Genomic DNA, 13,146 nt, shown 5'->3' with positions numbered 1-13,146 from the left:
GCAAAAGTCAATGTGTATGAGCAATTTTTCATATGATGTGCGCATGATAGCACGCACATGGTTGTATACCTCATTTCCTTTCCTTAATTGCATTACCATTTTGGATTAAACCTAGATTGACAAAGTCAGACTTCCGGGAGCCAGTGAACATTGGAAGCGATGAGATGTTAGCATGAATGAGATGTCCGTGGTCGTAACTCAGACAACACACTGATCAAAGAGAAACTTGGTTGGGCTCCAACTATGTAACTGAAGGTATCAATAAAGAGTTCATAGTTCCCTGTTTGGAAGCTTGAAAATATATGTTTGGATGTAATTTTAGTTATTATTCCAAGTCAAATTTGTTTGTTGAAGTTATGCAAATCACCAGAGTTCGTAGCCCTGCCACAATTAAATTTACTACTTCCTACTTTTGTAGGATGGTTGAGAATTACTTACTTCTGGATCAAAGACCAGATTGAAAAGGAGAAAACTCAGGGTGTGGATTTGTCAGTTTATGGCTCTTCCAAGGTTGTGGGAACCCAAGCCCCTGTCCAACTCGGATCCCTTCGTGCTGCTGATGGCAAGGAATGAATTGGTTGGAAGCCAGTCAGATCTTCTAGTTGCAGTTAGTAAAGGTGTTTCTTTTATTATATATTTCTATTAGTGATATGTCTACTATATATATTTTGGAACAAATCTGCTCTTGGATAGTATAGTACCTTATGAAATCTATTTGTGGTCTAGTGCATTGATAGATTGATTCACCTTGAGATAGTTTTTTTTACATCTTTTTAAAGGTCATGTCATCTCATGGCAAGTGCTCTTTGCTCGCCTTTAATTGAATTGTTACCTGCATATAAGAAAAGCAAGTTGATATATATATATATACTTTTCCCAAAAATCTTAGTTGCTATCTCTAAATGAGCCTAGCATAGTGTAGAAAACAAAGAAAAATTGTGTCCTTTCATGGTTGAGTTTCATCTGAAATTTGATTTGAGATCCTTGTGGGATTTGTTCAAGGTTGACTGATTTTGTTAAGTTGGAAGATGATATATGTTCATTACTTTTCGATACAAAGCTTTTAGGGATAATAGTGAGTTATATTCAATAAACATTCCTACCATGTTTGGAGAGATGTGAACTGCAGTATGAAAGTAGTGCAAATTGAATTTGTTTTCTAATGTGTTCCTTGGTTGGTTATTACTTTTAATCGAGACCAATTTTCTCCCCTTGGTTAATAAAATTCGAATGGCAAGGAACACATGGACAGACATACGGAGAATCAAAATATATAGGAAGGTGCAGTTTTTCCCTGGCAGTGTTTCCGTTATAGGCTTTCAATCTTCATCATTGAAGCTCAAGGGCAATATTGTAGAATCGAGTTATGTGCAGAGTTTGTGGGTTGAAAGAGGAGTCCATTGATCATCTTTTATGTCAGTGTCCAGTTTCTCAGAATGTGTGGAAGCTTTGTCCTTTGAGGATCGAGTTTAGAGAACATGTTCGATGTTGTGACACAGGAGACGATTAGCTTTATCTAGAATCTGGAAGGCCAGTTTTGTCCAATAAAGTGCTTGAGCTCTGCTTCTTTCATTTGTTGGAACCTATGGAAGTGCATTAATTATTGGGGTTTTAATGAGAGATATTCGGATCCACACTTAATTTTGAGCAAGGGTCTTTAGGGTTATCGTGAATTAATTGAAGTGATGAGACAAGAGGGGTTGTGTGCAATGACTATAGGAGCTGTAAGGGCTAATCCTTTGTCCTTTTCTGCTCTGCATCTTTGGTACACGAGATTACAAGGTAAATTTCAGACATGTGCAATCACCCGCAAACCATATATCATTCAAACTTAGGTATTATTGCGTTATGTGAGAGTTGAACACCCAGGACTTCTGAGTTTAAACTTCGATTCAATGTTTCTGTTAGTGTTGTGCATAAAGAGAGTGGAGCGTGAGATCATTCTGGTATACCAGTCAAAGTTGCTTCTGGGTATTTAAAGTGAACCAGTAGTGCTATTGTGGCTGAAGGTTTTGATGCTCAGGAGAGCTTTGAAGCTTCTGATTAAAAGGGGTTATTCAAATGTCTTAGTTGAAGGGTACTACCAGTCGATCATAAATTTTAAGGCTATTGAAGATGCAGTAATAGGGATCATTGAAGATGTGCATCTACTTTTGAAGCAGTGTTTGGAGATTAGTTTATCTTGGGATCCATGTTGTGTAATAGGGTTGCGCTTGTAGTGAGCCAAGTCACACAATTCTTCTCAATGGGTGCCGTTCTCACGCTCCACATGCGCTTCCGCTTCGGCTCCCACTTTGTCTGACTTAAATTTTACTGCTTTCGTGTTCCCACTACGTTTGACCTACGTATTGAGTAGGGAAGCTTTACAAGTGAAGCAAAGTGACAAAATTATAGAAGCGTAGTGACAATATTTGAATAATGACAATGGTTTTCGATAACTGGGGTGTCCGAGGCTTTGTCCCGACTAATCCACAGGACCCGTGCAAGGCCCCCTCGGTCATACCATTTGGAGTTCACTTTCTGTCCTAGATACAACTGATGAAACCAAACTTTTAAGTCAAAAACAAATAGAACCAGAATTTAACAAGATGAAAAAAGAAAAATTACAAAGCTTGATCCAAAGGCCATGAACCTCCGTCCCTCATCTATTTCACCGTATTTTCAACAAAACCCCGAGTCATACCATTTGGAATTCACTTGCTGTCCTTGATACAACTGATGGAACCCAATCACCATCATAAACTGAATTATTCCTGGACTTCTCAAACCTATCTCCATCACCCCACAGGGCATATGCTTCCTCTCCATGCACCGCTTCATCGCCAATTTGAAGATCTTCGTCGTTCAATCTCAGTGGAACTATCAACTTAATGAACAAACAGATCAAACTCGAGGTAACAACGTTGAGAGAGACGATGAAAACGATCCCCAGGAGTTGAATACTCATCTGTCGAAATCCAGCACCAGTTCGGCCACTTTGGAGGCCATATGCTAGGCCAATGAATCTTTCCCAGTCTGGTACCATGTAGAAGAGGCGGCTGAGCTTAGGCACTGCGAAAAAGCCTGTGAGAATGCCGCCCAAGCTTCCGGCAATGGCGTGGGTGTGGAAGACGGCCATGGTGTCGTCTACGTATCGTAGTAGCTTGATCTTGTGGTGGAGCACCATCATTGTGTACCATGGGACACTTCCTGAGATTATGCCCATTAGAATGGCAGCCCAGCATTGTACCACTCCTGCACATTTTTAAAGTAACAAAATTGGAGATTTAAGTATGACTTATTTGAACAAACATATATATATATATATAGGATTATAATATTGATACACTTTTCAAACTCTGAATTAATTCAGAATAATCTGAATTTCTGTGGTCTATGTAATAACCTTGGGTGGAGTCATATAATACTTTTATTGTTGAACATTATGACCCACTAAGACATATCATATGAAGTATGAACTATTGAATAGTGACTCTAAGTGTCTAAGTGAATTGTTTGACCTATTATTTTTGATAGGCTATCTATATCAAACATATGTTAGTGGGGTCTACACATGACCAATCAAAACTTGTCGAATTATCAGCCTAAAAATCATTTTCCTTAAAAAAAAATTCTTGCTATACGAATGTGGAGATATTCTTCTGCTGTTAAAAAAAACTCCTTACATTTTTCCAAGACCAGTGATACACATCTGGAAAAAGAATTCTAGATGTGTATTATGAATGATGATGTAGCTCCTTCTCTCATAATATATATGTGTATATATATATATATATATATATATATATATATATTAGGAAAAGACACGTGCGATGCACGTGGTGAATATTTTGTAACTTATAAAATTTTTGTTTTCATATTGATTAATAAAAATTTATTTTATATTAATAAATAAATACTAAAATATTTTGAAATTGGTGATAGAGTTTAAGTTTCGTAAATTAATAAATTCTTTTATATTTTTATATTAATACTGAAATAAGTATATTTTATTTTTTATTAAATAATTTTTTTTATTTTAATAGTGACATATTTGAGTTTTGCAAAGTAACAAATTTTTTTATAAAAACTATTTAAATATATCCTTATCTAATGTGATAGAGTTTCATTGCAAATAAAATAGGTAATTTGTGGTAGAATTTTATATAGATTATTTATTTTCTTTAAATATATATATATATATATCCTTGTCTAATTATTTTATTTATTTATTAAAAAACTCATAATAAAAGATAATTTGTGGTAGAGTTTTAGAAAAATTATTTTATTTTTTATACCAATTATTAAATATTTTTTATATTAATAATTCTTGTCTAATAATATTATATTTTATTAAAAAATTCATAATAAATACATAAATAGGTAATTTTTATTAGAATTTTATATAAACTCTTTTAAAAAAATATTTTATTTTCTTTAAATATATCGTTGTCTAATTAGATTTCCTTTATCAAAAAACTCACAATAAATAGATAAAAACAAGTTATATGTGATAGAGTTTTAAAGAAAATAAAATAGATAATTTGTGGTAGAGTTTTATAGAAATTATTATATTTACTAGAAATTTATTTATAATAAATAAATAAATAGGTAATTTGTGTTACAGTTTAATAGAAATTCTTTAAAAAAACACTTTTTATATCAATTAATAAATATTTTTTTATATTAATAATTCTTGTCTAATTAGATTTCCTTTTATTAAAAAACTCGTAATAAATAGATAAATGAGTAATTTGTGTTAGAGTTTTATAGAAACTCTTTTCAAACCTCTTTTTATATTAATTAATAAATATTTTTTTTATCTTAATAATGCTTGTCTAATTAGATTTTCTTTTATTGAAAAAACTCATAATAAATAGATAAATAGGTAATTTGTGATATAGTTTTATAGAAACTCTTTTAAAAACTCTTTTTAGATCAATTAATAAATAATTATTTATATTAATAATACTTGTCTAATTAGATCTCCTTTTATTAAAAAACACTTAATAAATATATAAATAGAAAATTTGAGTTAAAATTTTATGGAAACTCTTTAAATATTATATCTTTGTCTATTGTGATAGAGTTTTATTGAAAATAAAATTTGTGATTTGTCATAGAGTTTCATAAACATTATTTTATTTTCTTTAAATATATCCTTGTTTGATTAGATTTAATTTTATTAAGAAACTCATAATAAAAGTTAATTTATGGTAGAGTTTTAGAAAAATTATTTTATTTTATATATCAATTAATAAATATTTTTTATATTAATAATTCTAGTCTAATTAGATTTTCTTTTATTAAAAAATTCATAAAAATAAATAGATAAATGGATTAACTTAAATTTTATTAGATAGATTTTAGAGTTTGATTGATATTTTTTTTTTATTATAAAAACTCTTTGCATATCAATTAATAAATATTTTTTTTATAAAAATAGATAATTTAATACTGAAACTCTTTGCACACGTAATAATACTATAGATAATTTTTTTTTATATCAATTAATAAATATTTTTTTATATAAATAAATAAATAAATACTTAAACACCTTGACACAACTTCTGTATTTTACTCAAAAAATTAGGTTTTCTTTTATTAAAAAATTCATAATAATAAATAGGTTAATTTGAAATTTATTAGGTAGATTTTAGAGTTTTATAGAAGTTTTTTTTATTTATAAAAACTCTTTTTATATCAATTAATAAATATTTTTTTATATAAATAAATAAATACTGAAATATTAAAACTTATTTCACATTTAATAAATATTTTTTAAATAAATAAATAAATACTAAAACTTTAGATTTTCTATTATTAAAAAATTCGTAATAATAAATAGATAAATAGGTTAATTTGAATTTTATTAGGTAGATTTTATAGTTTTATAGAGTTTTTTTTTCTTTTATTATTATTATTATTATTTTTATAAAAAACTCTTTTAATGTCAATTAATAAATATTTTTTATATAAATAAATAAATACTGAAATACTAAAAGTCTTTGCACATTTAATATTTTATTTTCTTTAAATATATCCTTATCTAATTAAATTTAATTTTATTAAGAAACTTATAATAAAATTTAATTTGTGGAAAAGTTTTAGAAAAATTATTTTATTTTATATATTAATTAATAAGTATTTTTTATACTAATAATTCTTGTCTAATTCAATTTTCTTTTATTAAAAAATTCATCATAATAAATAGATAAATAGGTTAATTTAAATTTTATTAGATAGATTTTGGAGTTTGATAGAGTTTTTTTTTTTAAAAAATACTTTTCATATCAATTAATAAATATTTTTTTTTTTATAAATAGATACTTAAATACTGAAACTCTTTGCACATTTAATAGTAGTATAGATAAAATCTTTTTTTATATTAATTAATAAATATTTTTTTATATAATTAAATAAATACTGAAATACTTTGGTAGAACTTCTGTATTTTACTCTAAAAATTATATTTTCTTTTATTAAAAAATTGTAATTTGTAAAACGTAATAGACTATTGTAAAAAATATTTTTAAACTCTTTTTACATAAATTCATAAATATTTTTATATTTATATAATTCCTATCTAATTAGATTAGCTTTTATTAAAAAAAAATCATAATAAAAGGTAATTTGTGGTAGAATTTTAGAAAAATTATTTTATTTTTTATATTAATAATTCTTGTCTACTTAGATTTTATTTTATTAAAAAACTTATAATAAATAAATAGGTAATTAATGTTAGAGTTTAATATAAACTCTTTTAAAAACTCTTTTTATGTCAATTAATAAATATTTTTTATTTTAATAATTATTGTCTAATTACATTTACTTTCATTAAAAAACTAATAATAAATAGGTAATTTGTGTTAGAGTTTTTTAAAAACTCTTTTAAACCCTCTTTTTGTGTTAGTTAATAATAATTTTTTATATTAATAATACTTGTTTAATTAGGTTTCTTTTTATTAAAAAACTCATAATAAATTGATAAACAGATAATTTGTGTTAGAGTTTTATAGAAACTCTGTTGATAGAGTCTTATGGAAAATAAAGTAGGTAATTTGTAATAGAGTTTTATAGAAATTATTTTATTTTCTTTAAATATATACTTGTCTAATTAGATTTAATTTTATTAAGAAACTCGAGTTATATAAAAATTATTTTCTTTTATATATCAATTAATAAATATTTTTTATATTAATAATTCTTGTCCAATTAGATTTATTTTATTAAAAAATTGATAATAATAAATAGATAAATAGGTTAATTTAAATTTTATTATGTAGATTTTAGTATTTTATCATATTATTTAATAAATATTTTTTTTACATAAATAAATAAATACTGAAACTCTTTACACATCTAATAATAGTATATATAAAAACTCTTTTTATATCAATTAATAAATATTTTTTTATATAAATAAATAAATATTGAAATACTTAAACTTTTTGACAGAGCTTCTGTATTTTATTCTAGATTTCAATTCTTTTTATATCAATTAATAAATATTTTTTTATATAAATAAATAAATACTGAAACTCTTTGGTAGAACTTCTGTATTTTACTGTGGAATTCTAAATTTCTAGAATTCTCAATTTCTGTACCCCTTCCTCCATGTCTCTATTTATAGGATTCTTAGATGAATAGGATAATGACATGTGTCCTTTTCTGATAATGACATAATCATAACAGGCCGGTTATATTGTGATAATTATTCATAAAACATAACTAAAAATAAGAGTTTTATATAGAATATGATTGATTTTATTAAGTAATTTTTAGATTTTTATAAAAACTATAATTATCCATAAAAAAAAAAACTAAAAAGAAGAGTTTTATATAGAACGTGATTGGTTTTATTAGGTAAATTAGATTTTATTTTATTAAAAAACTTGTAATAAATAAATAAATAGATAATTTGTGTTAGAGTTTAATATAAACTCTTTTAAAAACTCTTTTTATTACAATTAATAAATATTTTTTATTTTAATAATTCTTGTCTAATTAGATTTACTTTTAGTAAAAAAACTCAAAATAAATAGATAAATAGGTAATTTGTGTTTTAAAAACTCTTTAAAAACCTCCTTTTGTTTCAGTTAATAACTAATTTTTTTATATTAAAAATTCTTATCTAATTAGGTTTTCTTTTATTAAAAAACTCATGATAAATTAATAAATTGGTAATTTGTGTTAGAGTTTTATACAAACTCTTTAAATATATCTTTGTTGATAGAGTTTTATTGATAATAAAATAGGTAATTTGTAATAGAGTTTTATTGAAATTATTTTATTTTCTTTAAATATATACTTGTCTAATTAGTTTTATTGAAATTATTTTATTTTCTTTATAAAAATTATTTTATTTTATATATCAATTAATAAATATTTTTTATATTAATAAATCTTGTCTAATTAGATTTTCTTTTATTAAAAATGGATAATAATAAATAGATAAATAGGTTAATTTAAATTTTATTATGTAGATTTTATTGTTTTATAGATTTTTTTTTTTTTTTTGTTTTAGTAAAAACTCTTTTCATATTATTTAATAAATATTTTTTTATATAAATAAATAATGAAACTCTTTACACATCTAATAATAATATAAATAAAAACTCTTTTTATATCAATTAATAAATATTTTTTTATATAAATAAATGAATACTGAAATACTGAAACTGAAACTATTTGGTAGAGCTTCTGTATTTTAATCTGAAATTCTGGATTTCTAGAATTCTCAATTTCTGTACCCCTTCCTTCTTCCTCCATGCCTCTATTTATAGGCTTCTTGAATGAATAGGGTGATGACGTGTGTTCTTTTCTAATAATGACATAATCATAATTGGGCCGGGTCGGTTATATTGTGATAATTAATTATAAAAAATAACTAAAAATAATAGTTTTATATAGAATGTGATTGATTTTATTAGGTAATTTTTAAAGTTTTATAGAAACTATAATTATCCATACAAAATAATTTAAAAATAAGAATTTTATATAGAATGTGATTGATTTTATTAGGTAATTTTTAAAGTTTTATAGAAACTATTTTTACAAAAACAATTTTTGTATCAATTAATAAATATTTTTTTATATAAATATTGAAACACCGAAACACTTTGCACATTTAATAATAGTATAGATATAGTAATAATACAGAACTACATGCTATACATACTTGTCAGATTTGCCATAAATTTGATACACCACCTTGAAAGATTGTTCTTAGGTGGAGGTTGGGGGCAAATCGTCAAATTATGGAGATCATGTCCATAACACATGGAGAACGGCTTATTATACCAAAATAATAATAATAAAAAAACTTCTATAGAAAAATCTAATAAGTTTAATTTAGGAGTATTTTTTTTATTTCGCTCTACATTTGCCAAATTTGGATGTAGCATATACTATAGAGAATAGATCTATTTTTATTGTTATTACTTTGGGATACTCATCTACAAACAATTGAATTCAGGTGAGAACTTAGGTGTTGAAGTTTAGATTTGGGAGAGATTGTGATAAGGGAAGAAAAGAAGATGAACATAGAAAATTTATAATTTAAAAAAAATTCCGAATCAGCCAAAGAACAAAAAGAGAAAATTATAATTTCTATATGATGGAAAGAATAAAAAACAAAAAGGGAGGAAAAGACGCAAGAAGTGGCTAAGAAATAAAGTTTATAGTGTCTTGAAGTTCAAGATGCATATCATGAAAATGAATTCATGACATGTACTCCTTCTGTCTCAAGATATTTGGTCACTTTGGAAACTGTACAGTTTCCAAAATGTTCAACTAATTTGAAATGGAGGGAGTATCATTTTCTTTTTTTCCAATTGAATTAATACGCACAATCTTTTAATTTGAAAATTAAAATATTTAAAATGCCATTAAGAATATTGATTATATAGCACCTTCACTCTTTCACATCTGGGCGATGTGAGACTTGTGAGCACACGTAACCCACACCAGAGCCTTGCCTCTCACAAGCTTGCTTCCGCCCACCGAGCCTCACAATTCCACCACCTTGGGTGTCCGACGTCCCCGTCGGTACACTTCCTGGTAGGTCAAGTCTACAAATTAGGGAATTCTGATGAGTTAATCTCTATTTCGGCTTTAGAACGCGTTATGTCATAGAGGAATATTGAACCTACATATATCACTTCACTACTTTACACCCATGCAATGTGGGACTTATATGGCTCGCACCATATCATTACCTCTCACAAGCTTACTCCCGCCCACCCAACCTCATAATACTTTGTAGTTTTTATAAAAACAAATGATTGTTTATGTGTACATTTGGTACAAAATTTTAAATCATAGAAATTTATATGAAAGATAGCATGGTTGTTAATGTGTACTTTTTATTATATAAGTTCTATGATATGTAATATTATTTATATATATATATATATATATATAAATGATAGTGATTTGTGAGTTGTACCTGCGCCGGGAGTGATGCAAACCAAGCCGGTGATCATGCCCTGCACGGCTCCAATAGCAGAGGGCTTACCATAGATGAAGGTGTCGAGTACAAGCCAGGTGAGCAAGCTGGTAGCCGCACACACGTGGGTGTTAAGCGCGGCTAGGGACGCGTCCATGCTAGCCACGTAAGGAGCTCCGCCGTTGAACCCGGTCCATCCGATCCACAGCAGCCCCGCGCCGGCTAACATCATTAGGATGTTGTTCGGAGGGAACATCTCCCTGTCCTTGTCTGCTCTAGGGCCCACCTATACATACATATATATATATACACACACACATGTAAAATGAATTATACAATGATTACATTGAAGCAATAAGATTCTGTGAGTACATAAACGAATGTGCTACCACCACTAGTGGACATCAGTTTGGCTGTATGTGTGTGTTCTTTCTCTCGAGTCATTTACTTGATCCGTGTAGTTCCGTAACGAATGAGAGGTTGGTCATTTATTTCGAGAGTTAATATATTATTTTAAATTTAATTTTACATAAATTTTCATAAATAAATTGTTGATGTTTTTCTGAGATCGGTTGGTAGTTCATTTTGAGAATCAACATATTAAATAGATTCGAAAATGGACATATAGTATTTACAAAATAAATAAATAAATAAATTTATGACTGAGAATATGGAATTTAGCCATTACCTGAGAATATGGAATGTATAGCAAATGATCTTGCATGGCAGCACCAAACAAAATAAAGATGAAAAGTTTGGGGTAGGGCTGGATTGGTCTGTTACTTAAAAAATAGTTTTATATTTAAAGAGAATAGAAAACTAGAAAATTGTAAAAAAATTTTGCTTGATTTAATTTTTTGAAAGCTATTTTTTTAAAATCCAACTATAAAACATTTGTTTTCAAATAAAATTATTGTTTTTTGTTTTTTATTTTTGAGAACCACGAAAAAAATATTATTTTTACGAAACTGTGACTTGATAGTTTCTCAAAAAGTGACATTTTATTAGGATCTAAGTCACATAAAACGAGAGCGAGAATAAATTTGAGAACGGGAGTATGAGAGCGGTAGAATTAAATCATAAATAGTAAGAATTTGAGCCAGAGTGCGGGGAGCATGAAAGCGGAAGCGTGTTTGAAGAGTGTGAGCAACACCCGTACGTTGAGAAGGATTGTGTGAGTTGGATTGGGACAGAAGTAGTATTATTTATTTTGTGAGAGATGTTTTCTGAGTGACAAAGCAAGTATGGCGTTTGTGGTCTATTTTTAAGAATTTAGGTTTTGTGTAGTCAACACCAAATAAGATCAGATCAATAAAAGTTTGCAGTAGTATAAAAAATTTATTGTTACCAGTAAGCTGAATGCAAGGGCTTACTCATTTTTATAGTTTGTCCCTCAAAAATAATTTTATGTTTAAAGAACAGAAAACTGTATTTTATAATTTTCTACAAATTATTTTTTATTTTAAAAATTTTTAATTACTATTTTTTAAATTACAAACTAAATAGACAAGGAAAAGTAAAATATTGAAAGTCTGCGGTTCTTTATTAAGAATTTAGGTTTTGGGCGATGTGTCATTATTATCATTTTGCAGTTACTACTGTATTCATGCTTTGTGGCAACACCATGCATGCATATATATATATATATATATATATATATATATATTTATTTATTTATTTATTGATGGTTAATTACTTACCCAATAAGCAGTAGTGAATCCAGCAACTCCAGAGGAAAGATGAATGACATAACCACCTGCAAAATCAATCACTCCAAGCTTGGCCAACCACCCATCTGGATTCCAAATACTATAAGCTCCAATTGTATACGAAAATGTAAGCCACAGAGGCACAAACAACATCCATGCACGAAAGTTCATCCTCCCCAAAAGTGCTCCAGCAACCAAAATCAACCTAAGCCCTGCAAACATGAACTGGAACAGCACCATGGTGGCGGTCGGAAAATACCCTAGAAATGCCCGATCCAGAAGAAACTTTTGGTCCAACGCGACGTCCGGTTTGCCCCAGAAGGCGACGAGTCTGTAACCGAATGCCATGTTATAACCCCACCCCACCCAACAGACGAGGACGGCTGCAAAGGCGTAGAAAGCCATGAGTGCAGAGTTGATGGCCCATTTCTTCTTGACCATGCTTCCGTAGAGGATGACCAGCCCCGGGATGCTCTGTAGGCCAACGAGCGTGGCGGCAGTGAGCTGCCACGCGTTGTCGCCCTTGTTCATCCACTCGGGGCTTGCCTCGTCCGGGAGGAGGTTCGACGGAAGCTCCATTTTTGGTGTTCGATATCAAGTGAAGGTGGGAATTATGGAATGGAATGAAGTAGCTAGTGATGTGATATTTATTAAATGTATTGGACTTCAAGGCCGGCCATATTTTCTTAATTGACTAAGTGGGAGATAAGGACATACACTGAGAACTCCATTAGCAAAATGGAAAAGGAGTTGAAAGAAATATCAATGACTAAAGTCCAAGAGTGTCCTTATGTGAAATGCATTTTCCAACAAGTTGAAGATTAAGAATGTTTTCTTTGCCATTTAGATAGAAAGGGAACTTTCTTTGTTGAAAAATTGAGGGGATAAATTACACCGACCTATTTCGAGGTTTGAAAAAATTATAAAATGGGTATTTATCATTCAGCGTTTAATACTTTAACTTTTCTTGAATTGAAATTTAACGTGTGCTCAGTGGCATCTCTAACA

General features: G+C 28.2%; 1 protein-coding gene across 1 annotated transcript; it reads right to left on the bottom strand.

Moving 5' to 3' along the window:
* Nucleotides 1-2,631: 2,631 nt before the first annotated feature.
* LOC132287386 (ammonium transporter 2 member 4-like) lies at nt 2,632-12,717 on the bottom strand. The gene is made up of 3 exons (XM_059789778.1): nt 12,130-12,717; nt 10,430-10,715; nt 2,632-3,234 (listed from the first exon to the last, which is right to left on the bottom strand). The coding sequence occupies exons 1-3, from the start codon at nt 12,715-12,717 to the stop codon at nt 2,678-2,680; spliced, it is 1,431 nt and encodes a 476-aa protein (XP_059645761.1). The 3' UTR covers nt 2,632-2,677.
* Between the last annotated feature and the right edge of the window lie 429 nt (nt 12,718-13,146).

The sequence above is a fragment of the Cornus florida genome, unplaced genomic scaffold (genome assembly GCF_030987335.1).
Source record: "Cornus florida cultivar Cherokee Brave unplaced genomic scaffold, ASM3098733v1 CherokeeBrave_3.0.0_Hap2_Chr02, whole genome shotgun sequence".
NCBI lineage: Eukaryota > Viridiplantae > Streptophyta > Magnoliopsida > Cornales > Cornaceae > Cornus > Cornus florida.
This window is presented reverse-complemented; position numbering and strand designations above follow the sequence as displayed.